This window comes from Staurois parvus, unplaced genomic scaffold (genome assembly GCF_062004578.1).
Source record: "Staurois parvus isolate SC_StPar_1 unplaced genomic scaffold, SC_StPar_1.0 ptg000887l, whole genome shotgun sequence".
Taxonomy (NCBI): domain Eukaryota; kingdom Metazoa; phylum Chordata; class Amphibia; order Anura; family Ranidae; genus Staurois; species Staurois parvus.
The window spans coordinates 1,543,018-1,567,925 of NW_028318683.1; the positions used below are offsets into that span (position 1 = coordinate 1,543,018).

General features: G+C 46.0%; 1 protein-coding gene across 2 annotated transcripts in view; it reads left to right on the forward strand.

The window, feature by feature from the left end:
• The window catches only part of LOC149442419 (mitochondrial adenyl nucleotide antiporter SLC25A23-like), a 72,590-nt gene that overhangs the window by 38,006 nt on the left and 9,676 nt on the right, over positions 1 to 24,908 (forward strand). For both annotated transcript variants that reach the window (XR_016307195.1, XM_089656135.1), the window contains exons 7-9: positions 3,689 to 3,796; positions 11,546 to 11,713; positions 15,725 to 15,878. Coding sequence is in view for 1 of the 2 variants with exons in the window: in XM_089656135.1 (XP_089512261.1) it covers positions 3,689 to 3,796; positions 11,546 to 11,713; positions 15,725 to 15,878 (430 nt within the window). In the remaining variant the exon portion in view is untranslated. The remainder of the gene's footprint in view (positions 1 to 3,688; positions 3,797 to 11,545; positions 11,714 to 15,724; positions 15,879 to 24,908) is intronic.

Here is a 24,908-nt window from a genome sequence, read left to right on the forward strand (position 1 = left end):
CGTGTCCATCCCCGGCATGTTGTCCTACGTGTCCATCCCCGGCATGTTGTCCTACGTGTCCATCCCCGGCATGTTGTCCTACGTGTCCATCCCCGGCATGTTGTCCTACGTGTCCATCCCCGGCATGTTGTCCTACGTGTCCATCCCCGGCATGTTGTCCTACGTGTCCATCCCCGGCATGTTGTCCTACGTGTCCATCCCCGGCATGTTGTCCTACGTGTCCATCCCCGGCATGTTGTCCTACGTGTCCATCCCCGGCATGTTGTCCTACGTGTCCATCCCCGGCATGTTGTCCTACGTGTCCATCCCCGGCATGTTGTCCTACGTGTCCATCCCCGGCATGTTGTCCTACGTGTCCATCCCCGGCATGTTGTCCTACGTGTCCATCCCCGGCATGTTGTCCTACGTGTCCATCCCCGGCATGTTGTCCTACGTGTCCATCCCCGGCATGTTGTCCTACGTGTCCATCCCCGGCATGTTGTCCTACGTGTCCATCCCCGGCATGTTGTCCTACGTGTCCATCCCCGGCATGTTGTCCTACGTGTCCATCCCCGGCATGTTGTCCTACGTGTCCATCCCCGGCATGTTGTCCTACGTGTCCATCCCCGGCATGTTGTCCTACGTGTCCATCCCCGGCATGTTGTCCTACGTGTCCATCCCCGGCATGTTGTCCTACGTGTCCATCCCCGGCATGTTGTCCTACGTGTCCATCCCCGGCATGTTGTCCTACGTGTCCATCCCCGGCATGTTGTCCTACGTGTCCATCCCCGGCATGTTGTCCTACGTGTCCATCCCCGGCATGTTGTCCTACGTGTCCATCCCCGGCATGTTGTCCTACGTGTCCATCCCCGGCATGTTGTCCTACGTGTCCATCCCCGGCATGTTGTCCTACGTGTCCATCCCCGGCATGTTGTCCTACGTGTCCATCCCCGGCATGTTGTCCTACGTGTCCATCCCCGGCATGTTGTCCTACGTGTCCATCCCCGGCATGTTGTCCTACGTGTCCATCCCCGGCATGTTGTCCCACGTGTCCATTCCCGGCATGTTATCCTACGTGTCCATACACACATAGACTGGAATCAGCGTTTTTTGACTGGAAAAAAAAAATCAGGACTAGTGCTCTAATGGTAAAAAAATGCGGTAAAACCCCGCAAACCAGCGTTTTTGGACATTTTTTACCCCCCCATAAAATTTTTTTGGGGGTAAAAAGAACGCTAAAAACCACAAATGTGTTAAAACGCATGAAAAACGCCACTAATAACGGCTAAAAGCTAATGCAAAAACGCTAAAAAAAACCTGAAAAACTCAGGTTTTTAACGTGATTTTACACAGCTAACGTTACCAGCGTTATCAAAACGTCCCGGGTGCAGGGCCGGACTGACCATTTGGAAACTCAGGCACGGCCCGGGGTCAGTAGGGGGCCCCATGAGATGCCTCTGGTACCTTTTTCATAGGCTTTTTTGAGTTTGGGCAAGGACACAGGGGCCGCATGATCCCCTATTGCCCGGGGGCCCCATGACTTGTCAGTCCGCCCCTGCCCGTGTGCATGAGGGCTAAAAAGTGGCAATTGCTACAGAGGAGGGGGAGGGTGTAAACAAGCAGAACTTACTCTTTTGGGTGAAATTCCACTTCATAGAGGCTCTTTACTCTAGAAAAATAAAATTAAAGGTCATCAGCTAAAAATCCTCCATATTGTATTGTAAGGTTGTTTGATCCTGTCTTCTCTGATCCTGCCTTTCTTCTACTGTCCCCAATCCATCTGCTGATAGTACAGAGCTCTTAAGAATCACTCTGCACACGCTCAGTTTAGTGTGTGTTGCTTGCTAAAGTTTTTTTTTTTTCTTTTTTCTTTTTTTTTGTTCTTGGAAGAGTGCATGTTATCAGCACAGGGCCAATCAGCGCTGTCCAGACAGAGGGTCAGGGGTTATGCAGCCTCATAGGACAGTCAGAGGTGGATGAAAACTCCCCCTACAAGCTTTAACCAGTGCTCTGCTGGACACTGAGAGAAGTCGTAAGATTGCTCTTAATGCTTATTAGAAAATGTATTTGGCAGTTTATATTTACTGAAATAATTGCATTTCCATGTTCTGTGTACTGTGGGAGACCAGATATAGTGAATGCAGGGTCCGGGGAGACCGGATATAGTGAATGCAGGGTCCGGGGAGACCGGATGTAGTGAATGCAGGGTCCGGGGAGACCGGATGTAGCGAATGCAGGGTCCGGGGAGACCGGATGTAGCGAATGCAGGGTCCGGGGAGACCGGATGTAGCGAATGCAGGGTCCGGGGAGACCGGATGTAGCGAATGCAGGGTCCGGGGAGACCGGATGTAGCGAATGCAGGGTCCGGGGAGACCGGATGTAGCGAATGCAGGGTCCGGGGAGACCGGATGTAGCGAATGCAGGGTCCGGGGAGACCGGATGTAGCGAATGCAGGGTCCGGGGAGACCGGATGTGGCGAATGCAGGGTCCGGGGAGACCGGATGTGGCGAATGCAGGGTCCTGGGGAGACCGGATGTGGCGAATGCAGGGTCCTGGGGAGACCGGATGTGGCGAATGCAGGGTCCTGGGGAGACCGGATATGGTGAATGCAGGGTCCTGGGGAGACCGGATATGGTGAATGCAGGGTCCTGGGGAGACCGGATATGGTGAATGCAGGGTCCTGGGGAGACCGGATATGGTGAATGCAGGGTCCTGGGGAGACCGGATATGGTGAATGCAGGGTCCTGGGGAGACCGGATATGGTGAATGCAGGGTCCTGGGGAGACCGGATATGGTGAATGCAGGGTCCTGGGGAGACCGGATATGGTGAATGCAGGGTCCTGGGGAGACCGGATATGGTGAATGCAGGGTCCTGGGGAGACCGGATATGGTGAATGCAGGGTCCGGGGGAGACCGGATATGGTGAATGCAGGGTCCGGGGGAGACCGGATATGGTGAATGCAGGGTCCGGGGGAGACCGGATATGGTGAATGCAGGGTCCGGGGGAGACCGGATATGGTGAATGCAGGGTCCGGGGGAGACCGGATATGGTGAATGCAGGGTCCGGGGGAGACCGGATATGGTGAATGCAGGGTCCGGGGGAGACCGGATATGGTGAATGCAGGGTCCGGGGGAGACCGGATATGGTGAATGCAGGGTCCGGGGGAGACCGGATATGGTGAATGCAGGGTCCGGGGGAGACCGGATATGGTGAATGCAGGGTCCGGGGGAGACCGGATATGGTGAATGCAGGGTCCGGGGGAGACCGGATATGGTGAATGTAGGTTCCGGGGTTTAGTAAAACTTTACCGTCGGACACTAAATGGATCGGTGACATCATTTCCTCTGTCATGTGACAGCGCTCAGGCCTAGTGATTGATTGCCAGACCCAAGCACTTGCACATGGGAGGAGGTCACATATTTCTCCATACCTGGAAACATCGGGTATTGTCGACAGCTACAACTGAAGGAAGTGCTGCCAAGGTGCTATCAGTGGGCTGGGGTGCCCCCTTACACAGATATTCCATTTGTGCTCTGGACGGGCATAGTGACGGCGTCTCTTTAAGGCTTTGGATCGGGGTCATTTAGGGAAATGCTTTTTTTTAGACTGGTTTCCGGCACAGAGAGTCTACAAAAATGTAAAATATGTTCTAATGAGGATGATTACTTTTAAAATGTAAGAACTAACCAGCCTGATTTTCCTGTCCAGATAAAGAAGGTCATCCGGGGTCAGCAGGAAACGCTGAGGGTCCGGGAGAGGTTCATTGCTGGGTCGTTGGCCGGAGCCATCGCACAGACTGTCATATATCCTATGGAGGTGAGGACCCAGAGAGAAGATATGACGTCATCAGGGTGTTCCATATAGAGATTTGTGGTTGTCCGACATATGGCAACAATGGTTTAGGATCAGTTTGTTGTGGTTTTTCTTTTTTGTTTGTTTTTTTTATTATTTATTTCAGGTACTTATATAGCGCCGTCAATTTACGCAGCGCTTTACATATATATTGTACATTCACATCAGTCCCTAACCCTCAAGGGGCGTACAATCTAAGGTCTCTAACTTACATTCATACATACACATACTAGGGACAATTTAGACAGGAGCCAATTAACCTACCAGCATGTCTTTGGAGTGTGGGAGGAAACCGGAGTACCTGGAGGAAACCCACACAGGCACAGGGAGAACATGCAAACTCCAGGCAGGTGGTGCCGTGGCTGGGATTTGAACCAATGACCCTAATACTGCCAGGCAGAAGTGTTAACCACTTACCCACTGTGCTGCCCAATATATATATATCTTTTGTAAACTGATTTTGATAGCACAGGACACCCAGAGCATTATGGATTTTCCTAAAGCCCATCTGCTTGGGAAAGAAATATCCTCCCTTGCAGTGGCGCTCCCTGTGCACTACAAGGAATAATTGCTTAAAAAAAAAAAAAAGCAGGCACTTGCCTATTCTTCCTTTTTTTTGTTCTGGCAATGGATTGTCCCGTTGCGTCCTAACATCCAATGCAGAGCTAGGTACCCTGCATTGAACGTATTGTAATATCGATGACCTGTGACTGCTGGAGCATAGGGGAGAACAGGCTACAGGGACTGGTTTTATAGCCTGGAGGGGGTGCAGGATCAGGTCGGTAAAACTGCTTTTTGCAGTCCCCTAGATTGAAATGACCGTTTAAACCTTACAGTGGGTTTTTACTTTCCCTGGAATTCAGCTGTGAAGCAAACCATTTGCATTTTAGTCCACGCCACATCTTGTCACCACTTCTTTTGTTACAGTTAAAGTAATATCTAAATATTTAGACTAAAAACATATATTGTGTACGCCAGGGGTAGACAACCTTTGAGATGTGCAGATCTACCCGCACAACATGAAATACATTTCTGGGGTTCGATGCCCATTTTTCTTCTTTTTATCTTTTTTAACTAGCAAGGCCCAACAAAATAGTAAGAATAATATAATAAAACAAATAACAAATGTCCCTGCAAAAATAGACACGTAGCCTACCTTGAAAGTGGACGGTGTCAGTAGGGCAGTGGACGGTGTCAGTCGAGTGATGAATGGTGTCAGTGTCATTATGGCTGTGGATGGTGTCAGTAGAGCAGTGGACAATGTCAGTAGGGCAGTCAATAGGGCAATAGAGCAGTGGATGTGTCTGCAGGACAGAGGCTGGTTTTAGTATGGAAGTGGACAATGTCAATAGGGCTGTGGACAGTGCCAGTAGGGTTGTGGATGGTGTCAATAGAGCAGTAGATGGTGTCAGTCGAGTGACAAATGATGTCAGTGTCAGTAGGGCTGTGGACGGTGCCAGTAGGGTTGTGGATGGTGTCATTAGAGCAGTGGATGGTGTCAGTCGAGTGATTAATGATGTCAGTGTCAGTAGGGTTGTGGATGGTGTCCGTAGAGCAGTGGACAATGTCAATAGGGCAGTCAATAGGGCAATAGAGCAGTGGATGTGTCTGCAGGACAGAGGCTGGTTTTAGTATGGCAGTGGACGATGTCAGTAGGGCTGTGGACAGTGCTAGTAGGGTTGTAGATGGTGTTAATAGAGCAGTAGATGGTGTCAGTAGGGCTGTGGACGGTGCCAGTAGGGTTGTGGATGGTGTCATTAGCGCAGTGGATGGTGTCAGTCGAGTGATTGATGTCAGTGTCAGTAGGGCTCTGGATGGTGACAGTAGGGCTGTGGATGGTGTCAGTAGAGCAGTGGACAATGCCAATAAGGCGGTCAACAGTGTCAGTAGTAGGACAGTGGATGGTGTCAGTAGAGCAGTGGATGCTTCTGCAGGGCAGAGGTTGGTGTTAGTATGGCAGTGGACGATGTCAGTAGGGCAGTGGATGAGTCTGCAGGGCAGGGGTTGATGTCCGTAAGGCAGTGGATGGTGTCAGTACTTTTTTATTTACTATTTTTATTTTATTTTTTTTTTTTATATTTTTTTTATATTTTTATTTTTTTATTTTTTTTTTTACAATTTTATTTCAACAGCCCTGTTGGAAAGGGGTGGGGGAGGGGGGCTTTGGTGAACTATCAGGGATCTCACTTTTGAGACACAGTCCTCAGTCTCCATCTTTGTATCCTTAGCTGGCAGGAATGAACAGGAAGAACTCTGCTCAGCCTCCCTCAGGGGCGGACTGACTATTCTACAACTCGGGCAGTGCCCGAGGGCCCAGGGTCAGTAGGTGGCCCCATGAAATTCCCCTGGTACCTTTTTTATAGGCTTTTTTTGAGTGTGTGCAAGGACACAGGGGCCCCATGATCCCCTGTTGCCCGGGGGCCCCATAAGTTGTCAGTCCGCCCCTGGCCTCCCTGTTTATTCATAAACTGAAGCATAGTAACTCAGCTTACTATGCTTCAGTTATGAATGAACACAGTTGCCACATTTATTGAGGTGCAGACAATGACTACCATTATCCTCTGTAGCCTTCCCCTTTTATTACCTTGGCAATATGCTGTCTAAAGCTGACCATACATTCATAGAATTTCATTCGAAAATCAAACTAACGTTCCTAAAATGAAAAATTTCAAACGGTTAGTGGGGTCAGATTGACATTAATTTTCATCCGCATTGATGAGACATGTAAAGCAGGATGGATACATTTTGCCGAAAATTTTTTTCTATCGGTGTAGGCATTTGTTCTGGAAAGTCCATTCATTCCAAAATTGAATGTTAAAAACAAACAGAATTTGGAAGTATTTTCACTTGACATGTCAGGTCATCCAGCGTACTGCGAATGAATACAAAAGGTTGTTCAAAAATCTACTAGTGTATGACCAGCTTAACCCCTCGCCTACAGGGCACTTATACCCCCTTCCTGCCCAGGCCAGTTTTCAGCTTTCAGCGCTGTTGCACTTTGAATGACAATTGCGCGGTCATGCAACACTGTACCCATATGAAATTTTTATCATTTTTTTGAGACAGAGCTGTCTTTTGGTGGTATTTTTAATCACCTCGGGGTTTTTTATTTTTTGCTAAATAAACCAAAAACCACAGAAAATTTTGAAAACAAAAATTTACAAAATTTAACGAAAACTAAGTGATTTTTCTCCACTGATATGCGCTAATGAGGCTGCGCTGATGGGCACTGATGAGGAGGCACTGGTAGGTGGCACTGATGGGCTTTGACAGGCAGCACTGATAGGTGGCACTGTTAGGCGGCACTGACTGGCACTGTTAGGCGGCACTGACGCGCACTGTTAGGTAGCACTGATGCGCACTGATAGGCGGCACTGACTGGTAGCACTGACTAGCACTGACTGGTAGCACTGACTGGCATTGATAGGTGGCACTGACTGGCATTGATAGGTGGCACTGACTGGCACTGATAGGTAACAGTGAAAGGGAGCTCAGTTTGGCACTGATATGTGGCATTGATGTGCACTGGTAGGCACTGATATGTGGCACTGATGGGCACTGGCAGGTGGCATTGATGAGCACTGACAGGTGGCACTGCTGATCAGTGTAGATGTCCCCTCTGAGGAATGCCGATTACCGGCTCTCCTCTCCTCTGTCAGTGTGACAGCTCGTGAGGAGAGAAATGCTGATAACCGGCATTTCCCTATTTACATGTGATCAGCTGTGATTGGACACAGCTGATCACATGACCGAGCCATTATCTTTGCCTCTTTCCATTGATCGGTGATCCGCTGTGTCCGAGGGACACAACGCACCACCGATCTCCACGCTGCGTGCTCCCGGAGCCGCGCATGCGCCGTTAGAATGGGAGGACGTCATATGACATCCTCCCAGAATGAGAGAACCGCCTTGTGCCCATCGTTCCCTTATATGGCGGGCAGGAGGGAGGCGGTTAAACAAGTAGAACTTTTTTTTTTTTTAAAGCACAGGCTGTAGGATTTGTATTTATTCATTTATTTATTGTCCTTTCTCAGCATCCATTGCCACATACCAGTGGCTATACGTTTTTGTATATAGTGAATTTTTTTCTTTTGTTGTTATGTGATGTTTATTGTTTTTTGTTTTTTTATGTTTAGCTATGTTGATCTTCAAAATGTAGGTGTCGATCCCGAGGAAGCAATTGTACTGCGAAATGCATTGATCCTCTACACTCCTTTTTATTTGTACCTATATACCTATTATGCATGTAATGTTAACATGGCAATTGATGTACATTGGGGTGCAGTCTTTTAATGTGTTTTAGGCCAGGTTCACACCTGTGCGTTTTTTTTCAAGCGTTTTACAGGAACGCAGTGCGTGCCCCCTTATCATGATTTCCTATGGATCATGTTCACATCTATGCAGTTTTTGCGGGCGCGTCTTTTGGAAAGGGTCAGGAATTTTTTTTTTTTTTTTTTTTTTCTCCCCGCCTCAGTTTGCGTTTTTAGTCCAATAGACTTCAATGGAACTGCATATAAAACACAAGTTCTGCATTTACGTGTGTTTTTGGCGCAGTTTTGATGCATTTTTAATCTGCCCAGCAACAAGCTGGCCAATAAATATATAAATAAATAAACACACCAGAAATGCATCAAAAATGCATGCGCAAAAACCGCAAAACTCACCATAAAAAGAACTGCAAAAAAATCGGATCAAACGCAAACTGCATAGGTGTGAATTTAGCCTTAACCATTGTAATAACGATTTTTGTTTTTTACCTGTTTGTATTTATGTATTCCTATGAGGGCACATTTAAGCCCTGGTTCACACTGATGCGGTACAGAATTTGCGGCGTTTTCAGTGCGAATTCCACACCGCATCATAATCTCACTCCATTCATACGAACCGATGCGGGTGTGTATGTTAATTTAACACCCCGACATTAGTCCGCAAAAGGCGGTGCGTTGTATAGAATTGGATCGCATAGGTGTGAATACCCATGCGATCCGATTCTAGTGCGGACCCAAAAAAAGGGTCCTGCACGTTTTGGGTGTGATGCGAATTGAGCCATCGAAATGTATGGCTCTGATCGCACCACATACAAATCGCATGTGATTTGTACAGGAATGTGGTGCGGTTCCTGTGGGATTCACAAGGGATTTACCGCACTGCTAACCTAGGCTTAAAGGCCCATTTGCTTCAACTCTTCCGTTTTATTTTGGAATAGCGTATATATATAAATTGTTTTACAATTGGGGATGGTGCTTTAACCACTTCCTGTCCGGACACTTTTACCCCCTTCCAGTCCAGGCCAATTTTCAGCTTTCAGCGCTATCACACTTTGAATGACAATTGCGCGGTCATGCAACACTGTACCCATATGAATTTTTTACCATTTTTTTGAGACAGATAAAGCTTTATTTTGGTGGTATTTATTCACCGCTGGGATTTTTATTTTTTTTACTATGTAAATGAAAAAGTCCAAAAATTTTGAAAAGTGTTTTTTTTAAATACAATTTTGCAAATAAATAATATTTCATCATAAATCTTGGCCAAAATTTATTCCGTTATTCTTTTAGTAAAAAAAAAATAATCCAAATTAGTTTATAACCAAAAATTATAATTTTTAAAAAATTTTTTTACATTTTTATTTTTTTTTTTAATATTATTATTTTTTTTTTTTTTACATACTGTCACCCTAGCACAGTGCTTCTCAAATAGTGGGGCGGGCGCGAGGCTCCGTCAAGGGGGGCACGTCGCCGCCCCCCCCTTCCGACAGAAGGGACACTAAGTACAGGGGTGGGCAGAGGGCTGCTGTCTCTTACCTGGCTCCCACAATGATCCATCCAGGAAGCGCTGCTCCTTCTGTCACTCCGGCCACTCCCTCACTCCTGCCGCTCGGCTCTGCCTCCTCACCAGTGATTGGCCGCCAGAACTGTAGCTCAGGAAAGGTACACAGGCGGCCAATCACGGGTGAGGAGGTGGAGCCGAGCGGACCCGCGAAAATCGAGTGAGGGAGCAGCCGGTAAGTGTGCAGTGCAGAGGTGCTGCTGCAACCACATATGCTGACTGCAGCAGCACCATACTGGAACAGGGGTCAGCAAGTGTCATTGGTGTCAGTGGGAGGAATAGTGCCGCATCATTGGTGTCACTGATACTAATGATGGGGCATTATTCCTCCCACTGACACCAACGATGGGGCACTATTCCTCTCCCCACTGACAGGGTACTATTCCTCCCACTGACACCAATGTTGGGACACTATTCCTCCCACTGACACCAATGTTGGGACACTATTCCTCCCACTGACACCAATGTTGGGACACTATTCCTCCCACTGACACCAATGTTGGGACACTATTCCTCCCACTGACACCAATGTTGGGACGCTATTCCTCCCACTGACACCAATGTTGGGACGCTATTCCTCCCACTGACACCAATGTTGGGACGCTATTCCTCCCACTGACACCAATGTTGGGACGCTATTCCTCCCACTGACACCAATGTTGGGACGCTATTCCTCCCACTGACACCAATGTTGGGACGCTATTCCTCCCACTGACACCAATGTTGGGACGCTATTCCTCCCACTGACACCAATGTTGGGACGCTATTCCTCCCACTGACACCAATAATGAGGCACTATTCCTCCCACTGACACCAATGATGGGGCGCCAATGATTAGGTCCTAAGTAAATGTTGGTGATCGGTTTGAATTCATTATTATTTATTGATTTTATGGATTTTTTCAGTATCATATGGTTTGACATGTCCAATCAAAAAATGTTTATAGTTTAATTAAGGATTTAATTTTTTTTGAATTTCTAATGCACTTTAAATCTTTTCTGCTACAGTTAATAAAGCTATTCTTTGTTGTAAATTGATCCACATTTCTTTCTTTTTTTATTCTCTTAGACGTTAATAAGGATACAGTGTTATGCAGAGGTGTACTTATAACAATTTTATAGACAAATGATACTATTTACAGTCGCGCGGGGGGCGCGCAAAATGTTTTCTTCTTCCTAGGGGGGGCATGACAGAAAATAATTGAGAAGCACTGCCCTAGCAGTACAGTGTCACCATGGTGACACTGTACTACTTGTGGGGGGTGATGAAGATTTTTTTTTTTTTTTTTACACTGATTGCTTTTACACCCATATAGGATGTAAAAGCAATCATTTCTCTTTCTCTCTGTCTGTATTCTTGCACTCATTGAGAAGTACTGAGTGAGCTGTGATTGGTCACAGCTTGTCACATGGTACAAGGCTGTTGTGAATAGCCTTGTACCATGTGACCTCTGTGATCATTCACAGATTTCACACGTAGTAAACAATGATGTCAGAAGTGACATCTTGCTTACTACTTTGCATGTGATCACTGATTGGCCAATCAGCGATCACATGATCGGGACCTCGTGCAGAGGTCCCGTCTGACGATCGGTGTTTCACTGTGTCCGGAGGACACAGCGGGCACCAGATCGCGGTGCTGCGCGCTCCCAGGGAGCGCGCACAGCTAGAAAAGGCGGGTGCCGTTTATGACCGGCAACCCGCCCCTGAACTGCCACCGCTCTGCCGTTTATCAACAGCAGGCGGACGGCAAGTGGTTAAAAAGTAAATTTAAAGGCACCTCCACCCACACATGTTGTATGCATGCACCAAATTTTCCCCAACTCTAATATATATGTGCATTGCTTCATTGTATGTCGGTAATTACCCTTTGCATATCTCCCAGGTATTGAAGACTCGGTTGGCTCTCCGGTGCACTGGGCAGTTCTCTGGGATGACAGATTGCGCGCGACATATCCTGCGTACTGAAGGGGTGAGAGCGTTCTCTAAGGGCTACCTACCAAATCTGCTGGGTATCGTGCCGTATGCGGGCATTGATTTGGCTGTGTATGAGGTAGGTTTAAAGCTACACATCATCCTTCTCTTAAAGCAATACTAAACGTTCATTTATTTTTTTAAATAACAAATATGTCTATACTTACCTGCTGTGTGCAGTAGTTTTGCACAGAGCAGCCCTGATCCTCCTCTTCTCGGGTCCCCCGCAGGCTCTCCTGGTTCCTCTCTCCTGTCGGGTACCCCCACAGCAAGCAGCTTGCTATGGGGCACCTGCTACTCCGTGTGTCCATTCACACACCAAAACGCAGCTTGGCCCAGTAACCCCCTCTCCTATTGGCTGAATGGCTGTGATTGACTTGTTACTGTGTGCAGTGGTTTCGCACAGAGCAGCCCTAAGCCTCCTCTTCTCGGGTCCCCCGCAGGCTCTCCTGTTTCCTCTTTTCTGTTGGGTGCCCCCACAGCAAGCAGCTTGCTATGGGGGCACCCGCTACTCCGTCTGTCCATTCACGCACCAAACCGCAGCTTGGCCCAGTAGCCCGCTCTCCTCATTGGTTGAATGGTTGTGATTGACTTGTTGCTGTGTGCAGTGGTTTTGCACAGAGCAGCCCTGATCCCCCTCTTCTCGGGTCCCCCGCAGGCTCTCCTGGCTTCTCTTTTCTGTCGGGTGCCCCCATAGCAAGCAGCTTGCTATGGGGGCACCCTCTACTCCGTGTGTCCATTCACACACCAAACCACAACTTGGCCCAGCGCCCCCCCCCCCCCCTCATTGGCTGAATGGCTGTGATTGTCAGCAATGGCTCCCACTTGCTGTCAACCAGTGAGGAGGCAGATCAATGGACCTCGATAGGGATCAGGCAATTGGGGAGGGGGCTGGTGCACATAGGTTTGTGTTTTTGTTTTTTGTTTTTTTGTTTTTTTTTTTTTAAATCGGATAGTTATTGGAAAAACCAACAAGTTTCCGTTTTCAAAATAACAGTTCTTGTTCAAAAACGCATACAAAAGTAAAAATCAAAAACAGAAAAAACGTAGAAAAATAACATACAAGGACAACAGCCAAATTCACAGCTACAGATTAAACACATACTAGATTATCGTGCAGGGTTGTATCATCAAAATCTAGAATATGCTGACTATGTGCTTACCTGCGCAATCACGCCGCACAGTGGCTAAATGGTTAGCCCTTCCGCCTGGCAGTACTAAGGTCGTTGGTTCGTATCCCAACCACGGCACCACCTGCCTTGAGTTTGCATGTTCTCCCTGTGCCTGCATGGGTTTCCTCCGGGTACTCCGGTTTCCTCCGACGCTCCAAAGACATGCAGGTAGGCTAATCGGCTCCTGTCTAAATTGTCCCTAGTATGTGTATGTATGAATGTGAGTTAGGGACCTTAGATTGTACGCCCCTTGAGGGTTAGGGACTGATGTGAATGTACAATATATATGTAAAGTGCTGCGTAAATTGACGGTGATATATAAGTACCTGAAATAAATAAAGTTGAACCTTATAACACAGAATGTATGAAGGTAACAAACCTTCAGTCTTTACAACCACGTTAAGTCATGCAAAACTGCACAGACTCCTCTCATGTAGTAAAATTGCTTTGACTACACACTGTGAGCATCTCACAGTGTATGTTAGAAACCAGAGCAACTCAGACTGTACCTCATCTTCTGGCTTAAGGACTTTCAGCATCATCAAATACTTTCCTTCTAATTCTTAAAGGGATACTAAAGTTTTTTTTTTTTTTTGTTTTTTTTTAAATAACAAACATGTCATACTTGCCTGCGCTGTGCGGTGGTTTTGCACAGAGCAGCCCTGATCCTCCTCTTCTCGAGTCGCCTGTCAGCGTTCCTGGCTCCTTCCTCCTGCTGAGTGCCCCCATAACAAGCCTCTTGCTATGGGTACGCTCTTGCATGCTGGCTCCCAAGCCCTGCTCTGTGTGTCTGTTGACACACGCAGCATGGCTTGGCCTCCTGTTTCCGGCTGGCTCTCCTTCGTAGGCTGAGGGAGAGCGGACAGAGCCTCTACTCTCATGCACAACGCTGGATCGAGATTGGGCTCCGGTACTTATTAGAGGGGGCTGTGGTGGGTGCAGCACAGAGAAAGTTTTCTACTTTTAAAGGATAAGGTCAGATTTCACAACATGTTACATGTTACACCCGTATTTAGGGTGTAACATGTAAAATGTTACTAATGCACCAGCCTCCACAGTCCCCGATCCCCTGTTGTGACAGCTAGTGGGGGATCTTCTCTTCCTGCTAGCTGTCATGGCCGCGACACTCATTCACAGTGTTCTGTGAATGACAAAACTACAAGTCCCAGCAGCCTTTGCAGCTGTCAGCTTGTAGTTCTCAATGAACTACCACGGTGCTGTGTGCTCTGTGGTAGTTCATTGAGTCTTCCTGTCAGTAAGTATCTGCTTCCCCATACGAGGTACGAGCAAGAAACACTGACAGGTCTGCAGGCTCCCAAAACAAAAAATAATAAATGCACACAGGGGCGTGGAAATTTTTTTAAAAAACTACTTGTCCAGGGACTAAATCGGTGCCCCAATCTACTTGTCCCTCATGACAATCTACTTGTCCAGATAAAACCCCACCGCACCCGGGGACTAGCAGGGAGAAGAGAGACCTTGCAGTGTAATGAGCACCGATTGGCTGCTCCTCAGGAAAGGGGCGTGTCAGGCTTATTCTTTATCCCTTTCGCTGCCAGAGCCGTTTTTGCTTTTTTTGAACAAAATTTTAAAAAATAATTTTAGGCCTGAAGATTACACAAAACCCCCAACATTATTTACTTTCTGAAAGCAGAGACCCCAGAGAATAAAATAGTGGTACAGGTGTACCTTGGTTTACAAACGTCTCGGTTAAGGTAATTTTCGGTTTACGAATGAAAATCCATTGAAAATAATGCCTCGGTTTAGGAATTTTTTTCGCAGTACGAAGTGCATGTCGGTGCCGATTTTTAAATGCAATTGCCGGCTTTTTTTTTTTTTTTTCTTCACTATAGCTCACAGAATTAGCTGTCACTTTCCCTGGAGTTAAAGGAAGCTTTGTTTCTTTTAGCTTGGGGAAATAAACTAAAAGGAATCTTTCTTTCTTTTAGCTGGGAGAAAGTGACAGCTGAATCTCTGAGCTGTAGTGAAGAAAAAAAAAAGCGGTAATTACATTTTAAAACTGGCTCCATAATAAATAAAAAATGGCATGGGGTCCCCCCTCCCATCCATACCAAGCTCTTTGGGTCTGGTATGGATTTTGAGGGGAACTCCCACGCCAAAATGAAAAAAAATGGTGTGGGGGTCCCCCCCAAAATCCATACCAGACCCTTATCCGAGCATGCAGCCCGGCAGGTCAGGAAAGGGGGGGGGTGGTGCTTGCTCAAAATTTTGGCGTGGGAGTTCCCCTCAAAATCCATACTAGACCCAAAGGGCTTGGTATGGATGGGAGGGAGGACCCCGTGCCGTTTCTTTATTATGGTGCCAGTTTTTAAATGTAATTACTGCTTTTTTTTTTTTTGCTTTTTTTTCTTCACTATAGCTCAGAGATTACCATACCAGCCCACATGCCCTCTCAACATGGGGAGGTGCTTTGATGGGGACAAGGGCCTCTTCCACACAACCCTGGCCGGTGGTTGTGGGGGTCTGTAGGCAGGGGGCTTATCGAAATCTGGAATCCCTGCCCCCCCCCCAATGTGAATGAGAATGGGATACATGGTCCCGATACTCATTCACGAAAAACAAAAACTTTAGTGTTGAAAAAGACAGGACACTGTCTTTGACAAGCCCTTCATTAAAAGAAAAAACTAAAAGAATGTCCCCCGCAGTAGATCCAACGTCAATCATGATGCTTCCGCCGATGGCCCCCGCAGTCGGCCTGCTCCCAGTGGTTTGACTGTTCTTAAGTAAGGGGCGGGGCCACCTGGGGACATCACGCATGTGTCCCCACCCCATGTGACATCAATAATGTCAGGATCACTCATGCTTTAAGGTGAAAAAAACTTTTGCCTTTAGAACCACTTTAAAAATTCAATTTCCTTTGTCATAATGTGCAATTTTAATTTTTTCCCCATTCACAGACGCTGAAGAACACATGGTTACAGAGGTACAGAGCTAGCACCAGCGCTGATCCGGGAGTACTGGTACTGTTGGCTTGTGGAACTGTATCCAGCACGTGTGGGCAAATTGCCAGTTATCCGTTGGCCCTGGTCAGGACACGTATGCAGGCGCAAGGTAAGAATTTGTGGATATGTGAGGGACTTACTCTTTATCTAAGAATAATATACAAACTTACTGTCTCCAGCTTGTCTTTCGTTGTGAAGGGGGTTTTTCTTTATATGGACTAAGGTGACCCTTAAAAGCAAACTATATATGTTCACATCTGTGCAGGTGGTGCCGCTGCGGATCCACACAAAAATCCGTGCAGCCGCACCACCCGCACAGAAGAATGTAGACCCGTGGGCAGGTGCCAATAATTTTAATGGCATGCCGCCCGCACTGGAAATCTCAACTGTGCTGGGAACCGAGGTTCCCATGACGGCTGCGTTTTCAGAAGTGCAGGAACTTCTTCCCTGCGTGGTACGGGAGTCTATTCAAATGAATGTGCTCTTGTGCCCGCACAAAACGTGGCCCGCAGGAACGCGGATATGTGAACCAGGGGTTAAGTAGCAGAGGGGGTTGTTAAGTTCATTACCACCAAAGCAGCTGAAACTGATTAACAACAGGTGTACTAGATGAGCAACAATGAGACGACCCCCAAAACAAAAAAAACATATTTTCTGACTGTTTTTTCACTAGTTTTGCATTTGGGTAGGTTCAGTATCACTACTGGTAGCATGAGGCCATTCCTGGACCCTACAGAGGTTACACAGGCAGTTCAATTCCCCCAGAATGGTACATTAATACGTGCCATTGCCAGAAGGTTTGCTGTGTCTCCCAGTACAGTCCCAAGAGCATGGAGGAGATTCCAGGAGACACAGTTACTCTAGGAGAGATGGACAAGGCTGAAGAAGGTCCTTAACCCGTCAGCAGGACCGGTATCTGCTCTTTTGTGCAAGGAGGAACAGGATGAACACTGCCAGAGCCCTACAAAATGACCTCCAGCATGCCACTGGTGTGAATGTCTCTGGCCAAACAGTCAGAAACAGACTTCATGAGGGTGGCCTGAGGGCCCGATGTCCTCTAGTGGGTCCTGTGCTCACTGCCCGGCACCATAGAGCTCGATTGACATTTGCCATTGAACACCAGAATTGGCAGGTCCACCAGTGGCGCCCTGTGCTTTTCACAGATGAGAGCAGGTTCACCCTGAGCACATGAATGGGTCTGGAGAAGCCGTGGAGAACGTTCTGCTGTCTATAACATCGTTCATCATGACCGTTTGGTGGTGGGTCAGTGATGGTCTGGGGAGGCATATCCATGGAGGGCCACACAGACCTCTACAGGCCAGACAATGGCACCCTGACTGCCATTAGGTATCGGGTTGAAATCCTTGGACCCATTGTCAGACCCTACGCTGGTGCAGTGGATCCTGGGTTCCTCCTGGTGCAGTGGGTCCTGGGTTCCTCCTGGTGCACGACAATGTCCAGCCTCCTGTGGAGAGAGTATGCAGGCAGTTCCTGGAGGATGAAGGAATTGATACCATCGAATGGCTCCAATGCTCGCCTGACCTAAATCCAATAGAACACCTCGGGGATGTCATGTTTCGGTTCATCCGACACCACCAGGTTGCACCTCAGACTGTTCAGGAGCTCAGTGATGCCCTGGTCCAGATCTGGGAGGATATACCCCAGGACACCATCCGTGGTCTCATTAGGAGCATCCCCTGACGTCAGGCATGCATACAAGCACGTGGGGGCCATACAAACTACTGAGGACCATTCTGAGTTGCTGTAATGAAATTTCAGCAAAATGGACTCGCCTGCTGCATCATTTTAGCACTTTGATTTTCGGGGTGTCTTTGAATTCAGTCCTCTGTAAGATGATTATTTTCACTTCCAGGAAACGATGGGGCATCCTTACGTTCCTAACACATTACCCCGTCCATATCAGTATAGAGATCCAGCATGATATTTTTACCCATTGAGATCTCATGGGTTTTCAAAGTGTTCCTTTAATTATTTTTATTGCCAAAAGTATTGAGCCCGCTCTCCAAACCATTGGATTCACGTGTTCAAATCCCCTCCATGGCCACAGGTGTATACAATCAAGCCCCTAGGCATGCAGACTGCTTCTACAAACATTTGTGAAATGAGTCGCTCTCAGGAGCTCAGTGACTCCAAGCGTGGTCCCGTGATAGGTTGTCACCTGTGCAGTAAGTCCATCCGTGACATTTCCTGGCTACTAAATATTCCACGTTCAACTGTTAGTGGGATTATAACAAAATGGAAGCCACTGGGAACAACAGCAACTCAACCACCAAGTGGCAGGCCACGTAACATGACAGAGCCACCAAGTGCAATGCAAATCGTCAGAGGCAGTGGTGTAAAGAACGCCGCCACTAGAATCTAGAGCAGTGGAGACGTGTTCTCTGGAGTGACAAATCACACTTCCCTGTCTGGCAACCTGATGGACATGTCTGGGTTTGGTGCTTGCCAGGAGAACGGTACTTGCCTGACTGCATTGTGTCAAGTGTAAAGTATTTTTTTTTTTTTTTATATATTTAGCCCTGCTGCAGGCAAGCAGCAGGGCTCACCTGTCAGGTGGAAGTATTCGGGCGGCTTCTACAGAGTATCAGCCTCACTGCCAATCCGAACCGTTTGAAGCTCCCTGTCTCCTAGGCTCCGCTTGGCCATCTGTGGGCCTGGGACTGGCTCACTGCTGTCGGCTAGAGGGGAGGGAGGAGGTTGGACACGTCCACTCTCCTCCCCTTCTTGTCCTGACCCGGAGGTGATGTTATGATATCACTTCCAGGTCTCTGTGAGATTCCCAGCAATTGAGGCCAAGAAAAAATGTAATGCAGTGTGATGTGCACTGCATTACATTCAGGGGAGCACAGGGGGGACATTCAGGGGCTTTTAGACCTTGGATGTCTCAAGAAAGAGAACCTGTCACCAAAAAATCATCACATAGGGAACATTGTCCCCTATGTGTTTAAAAAAAAATTGTAAGTAAAAAAAGAAAAAAAAGTTGTTGTTTTAATTGTAAAAAATGAAAGTTACACCCAGGTACATAACATCCCCCCCCCAAAAAAAAAGAGCCCCTTGAGCTGCAGTCAGAGCCTGGCAAAGCATCAGAAAGGAGGAAACCCAGTCTTTGGGAAGTCCATGGGTTCCAGACTTCAGGCAAAGCATCAGAAAGGAGGAAACCCAGTCTTTGGTCATGTCCAGGGGTTGCAGACTTCAGGCAGTCATTGCCAGTAAAGGACTCTCAACAAAATATTACAAATGAACATTTTATTTATATTTATATTCAATTGTCCGATTATTTTTGGTCCCTTGAAAAAGGGGGGATGGCTACTCTTAAGAGCTGTAATTCCTAAACCCTTCCTCCAAATTGGATGTACATACCCTCAAATTAAACCTGAGAGTGTGCACTGTCAGTCCATATCCATTATAGAACTATAGCTTGACTATGATTTGGTACATACCTGAAAAAAACTAAAATTGTAATTGTGTCCAAATAAATATGGCTCTAACTGTATGCACATAGAAACGTAAAAGCACACGCTGGGGCGGCTCACATGAAAACATCAATTGCGATACACGTCACATATCGCCGCACAGGCCAGGATGAGAGCAATAATTCTAGCACCAGACCTCCTCCGTAACACTGTACTGATGACCTAGAAGGGGCTTTAAAAGCGTTACCTATACTAAATATGGGGTACTGAAGTTCGCCACCATTTCACGAGCGCACGCAAATTTAAGGTTTGACAAGTTGGATATCTAGTTCCTCGCTGCAACCTCATCTTTTATATTTTACCAAAAAAAGGGTAATTTTTTTTTTTTTTTTTTGTGCCCTAAAGTTTTTTACAGAAATTTTGTGGTAATATCATGCGACATAAAATACTGGAACTACCACTATTTTATTCTCTAGAGTCTCTGACGAAAATATATCGTTTGGGGGTTTTGTGTAATCTTCAGGCCTAAAATGATTTTTTTAATCTTTTTTCTAAAAACGCAAAAACAGCTCTGGCAGCGAAAGGGATACAGGATAAGCCCGACACTCCCCTTTCCTGACGTGCAGCCAACCGGTGCTCATTACACTCTGTTCCCTGCTAGTCCCCGGGTGCGGTGCTGGAGACAAGCAGGGAGGGGAGGAGGAGATAAACAGCGCAATGTTAGTATTATTATTATATTATTATTACTATACAGGATTTATATTATTATTACTATACAGGATTTATATAGCGCCAACAGTTTGCTCAGCGCTTTACAATATAAATACAATGTTAAAAATATTACACGTTTAAGTCGCCATAAAGCCCCTTTTTGTTTTTAAAACTTTCCTAATATCACCTTCAATTTAAATACCGTGTTGATTAAAAAGAAAAAAATTATCAGGACAAGTAGATTGGGACACCAATTTAGTTCCTTGGACAGGTAGTTTTTTCAAAAATGTCCACACCCCTGTGTGATCACTGTGGGAAGTAATAAATGCCTGTATGGGTAACTCTTGCACATTTATATCAATAAAAACCAGCGCAAACCCACATAATCCATTGCATTACTCAACTTATTAAACAAACTTAAAGACTGTGACAAAAAAAACCACTTTTGTGTAAGTAAAAATTTAATTATAAAATAAATAAAAATAAATATATAAATATAAAAAAATTAAAATTCATAAGTCCAGTGACAAAAAAAATCCCAAAAACTTAAGTAGACAGTCCCGTGACAAAATAAATCAAATAATAATTAAATAATAATTTTCATTGGATTCTTCCGTGCCTTTGATCCCTTCACCATCCACCAGTGCAAAAACCAACATTAACCGCACTCACCAGATATTAGTGAGTCACACGCCTTTCAGGAATATTAAGGGCTCCTGGACCCCCTTTACTTTTTATGAGACCTCCAAATGCTGCTTCCTCTTATGTCTGGGTGCCTCTTCTGCTTACTCCTCTCACCGAATCCCCCAAGGAAAATCAGGAAGAAGAAAAGACCATAGCGTGATACCGTAGTGGTTTCTCCTCAAAATAATCTCTCCAGACCACTCACATTTTAGCGGGGTATAACCCGCATTTTATTAGAAACAACAATGATTTTCTATCAAAATGATCCACTTTCCAAGTACAGCGACTTTGCATAAAGACCCCATAAAGATGACTTTCTAGCAAAGTCGCTGTACTTGGAAAGTGGATCATTTTGAAAGAAAATCATTGTTGTTTCTAATAAAATGTGGGTTATACCCCGCTAAAATGTGAGTGGTCTGGAGAGATTATTTTGAGGAGAAACCACTACGGTATCACGCTATGGTCTTTTCTTCTTCCTGATTTTCCTTGGGGGATTCGGTGAGAGGAGTAAGCAGAAGAGGCACCCAGACATAAGAGGAAGCAGCATTTGGAGGTCTCATAAAAAGTAAAGGGGGTCCAGGAGCCCTTAATATTCCTGAAAGGCGTGTGACTCACTAATATCTGGTGAGTGCGGTTAATGTTGGTTTTTGCACTGGTGGATGGTGAAGGGATCAAAGGCACGGAAGAATCCAATGAAAATTATTATTTAATTATTATTTGATTTATTTTGTCACGGGACTGTCTACTTAAGTTTTTGGGATTTTTTTTGTCACTGGACTTATGAATTTTAATTTTTTTATATTTATATATTTATTTTTATTTATTTTATAATTAAATTTTTACTTACACAAAAGTGGTTTTTTTTTGTCACAGTCTTTAAGTTTGTTTTAATAAGTTGAGTAATGCAATGGATTATGTGGGTTTGCGCTGGTTTTTATTGATATAAGTTTTTTTGGTTTTTGCACCTGTGTACAGCAGCATCTCACGGGGAATTGTGTGTATAATAGGAGAGTCCTGGGCGCTGAGGTTTTGTCTTTTTTACAACTCTGGCACATTACCTAGCAGGCATACACTTAAAGCTGAACTCCAGGGATCTTGAAAAGTCTCCCTGCAATGGTTTACTGCTCATGGAATAATTGATTCACTTACCTGATCCTCCGCACTGGGAGACTGGTCCCTGGAGCGTCCTCTCCCTTCATGCTTCAGCAGAATAGGTTTCTGATGTCATAAAGACCGATGCAGGGTCTATAGCCATTCATTGGACATGAGGACGCTAAGAGAGGGTATACCTCTGGCATATGAGGAGCACCATCTGCCAGGGGGTGAAGGATAAGGCAAGTGAAAGTGCTTTTACCATCCCCTAAACCTAAACGAGCAGTTAATCCTTGCAGTGCAGGCGCAGGCCCACTGCATAGGAGAATTTTCAGTTTTCCCGGAGTTGGGCTTTAACATGTAGAATTTATCTAATGATAAGTCCACTTTAAGAAATGTATATAATAGAGAGATGGGGTGACCCTCGGGTGATAAGAGGTCACATAGGCAGGGGCGTCCCTAGGGTTGGTGTCACCCGGTGCGATAACACTTGGTGACACTCCCTCCACGATCCCCGCAGAATGGATCGGATCTGCGGATTGAGCATAATGGATCGGACTCCGATCCATTATGCTCCCCAATCCGCAGATCCGATCCATCCTGCGGGGATCGCCGGCTTGGTTAACAACGTACCTTTTCGTGGAGCGGGTCCGGTGTCACCCCGTATAGGTTGCATGCCGACGATCCCCGCTGGATGGATCAGATCTGCGGATTGAGCATAATGGATCAGAGTCCGATGGGGTGACCCTTGGGTGATAAGAGGTCACACCGGCAGGGGCGTCCCTAGGGTTGGAGGGGGTGTCGCCAAGTGTTATCGCACTGGGTGACACCCCCTCCACGATCACCGCAGAATGGACCAGATCTGCGGATTGAGCATAATGGATCGGAGTCCGATCCATTATGCTCCCCAATCCGCAGATCCGATCCATCCTTCGGAGATCGTCGGTTTGGTTTACAGCTTACCTTTTCGTGGGGCGGGTCCGGTGTCACCCCGTGCAGTAGGTGTCACCCGGTGCGGCGTGCACCCCCCGCACCTGCCTAGGGATGCTACTGCATACCGGATAGGTAAGAAAGTGCCACGTCCCAATATAGACTATTTTTATAGAAGAAAATGTGAACATTTTCCCTATTGTGAATCGTACAATAATATCTGATCAGATACTTTTTAGATGTGATGTTGAATAAAGGAACATTGATTTTACTGTCTTGTGTACTGAGCGTCTGTGCCTAAAAAGTCCATTTTCACATTTTCTTCTATAAACACTTTAAGAAATAGTTACATAGTTAGACTGGCTGAAAAAAGACAAATCCATCCAGTTCAACCTTAAAAAAATTATTTTTTTTATTTATTTCAGGTACCTATATAGTGCTGTCAATTTATGCAGCGCTTTACATACAGTCAGGTCCATAAATATTGGGACATCAACACAATTCTAACATTTTTGGCTCTATACACCACCACAATGGATTTGAAATGAAACAAACAAGATGTGCTTTAACTGCAGACTGACAGCTTTAATTTGAGGGTATTTTCATCCAAATCAGGTGAACGGTGTAGGAATTACAACAGTTTGCATATGTGCCTCCCACTTGTTAAGGGACCAAAAGTAATGGGACAATTGGCTTCTCAGCTGTTCCATGGCCAGGTGTGTGTTATTCCCTCATTATCCCAATTACAATGAGCAGATAAAGGGTCCAGAGTTCATTTCAAGTGTGCTATTTGCATTTGGAATCTGTTGCTGTCAACTCTCAAGATGAGACCCAAAGAGCTGTCACTATCAGTGAAGCAAGCCATCATTAGGCTGAAAAAACAAAACAAACCCATCAGAGAGATAGCAAAAACATTAGGCGTGGCCAAAACAACTGTTTGGAACATTCTTAAAAAGAAGGAACGGACCGGTGAGCTCAGTAACGCCAAAAGACCCGGAAGACCACGGAAAACAACTGTGGTGGATGACCGAAGAATTCTTTCTCTGGTGAAGAAAACACCCTTCACAACAGTTGGCCAGATCAAGAACACTCTCCAGGAGGTAGGTGTATGTGTGTCAAAGTCACCAATCAAGAGAAGACTTCACCAGAGTGGATACAGAGGGTTCACCACAAGATGGAAACCATTGGTGAGCCTCAAAAACAGGAAGGACAGATTAGAGTTTGCCAAACGACATCTAAAGCGTTCACAGTTCTGGAACAACATCCTATGGACAGATGAGACCAAGATCAACTTGTACCAGAGTGATGGGAAGAGAAGAGTATGGAGAAGGAAAGGAACTGCTCATGATCCTAAGCATACCACCTCATCAGTGAAGCATGGTGGTGGTAGTGTCATGGCGTGGGCATGTATGGCTGCCAATGGAACTGGTTCTCTTGTATTTATTGATGATGTGACTGCTGACAAAAGCAGCCGGATGAATTCTGAAGTGTTTCGGGAATATTATCTGCTCATATTCAGCCAAAAGCTTCAGAACTCATTGGACGCTTCACAGTGCAGATGGACAATGACCCAAAGCATACTGCAAAAGCAACCAAAGAGTTTTTTAAAAGAAAGAAGTGGAATGTTCTGCAATGGCCAAGTCAATCACCTGACCTGAATCCGATTGAGCATGCATTTCACTTGCTGAAGACAAAACTGAAGGGAAAATGCCCCAAGAACAAGCAGGAACTGAAGACAGTTGCAGAAGAGGCCTGGCAGAGCATCACCAGGGATGAAACCCAGCGTCTGGTGATGTCTATGCGTTCCAGACTTCAGGCTGTAATTGACTGCAAAGGATTTGCAACCAAGTATTAAAAAGTGAAAGTTTGATTTATGATTATTATTCTGTCCCATTACTTTTGGTCCCTTAGCAAGTGGGAGGCACATATGCAAACTGTTGTAATTCCTACACCGTTCACCTGATTTGGATGTAAATACCCTCAAATTAAAGCTGGCAGTCTGCAGTTAAAGCACAACTTGTTTGTTTGTTTCATTTCAAATCCATTGTGGTGGTGTATAGAGCCACAAATGTTAGAATTGTGTTGATGTCCCAATATTTATGGACCTGACTGTATATATTGTACATTCACATCAGTCCCCAACCCTCAAGGGGTGTACAGTCTAAGGTCCCTAACTCGCATTCAAACTGTAGATACATACTAGGGCCAATTTAGGCAGGAGCCAATTCACCTACCAGCATGTCTTTGGAGTGTGGGAGGAAACCAGAGTACCTGGAGGAAACCCACGC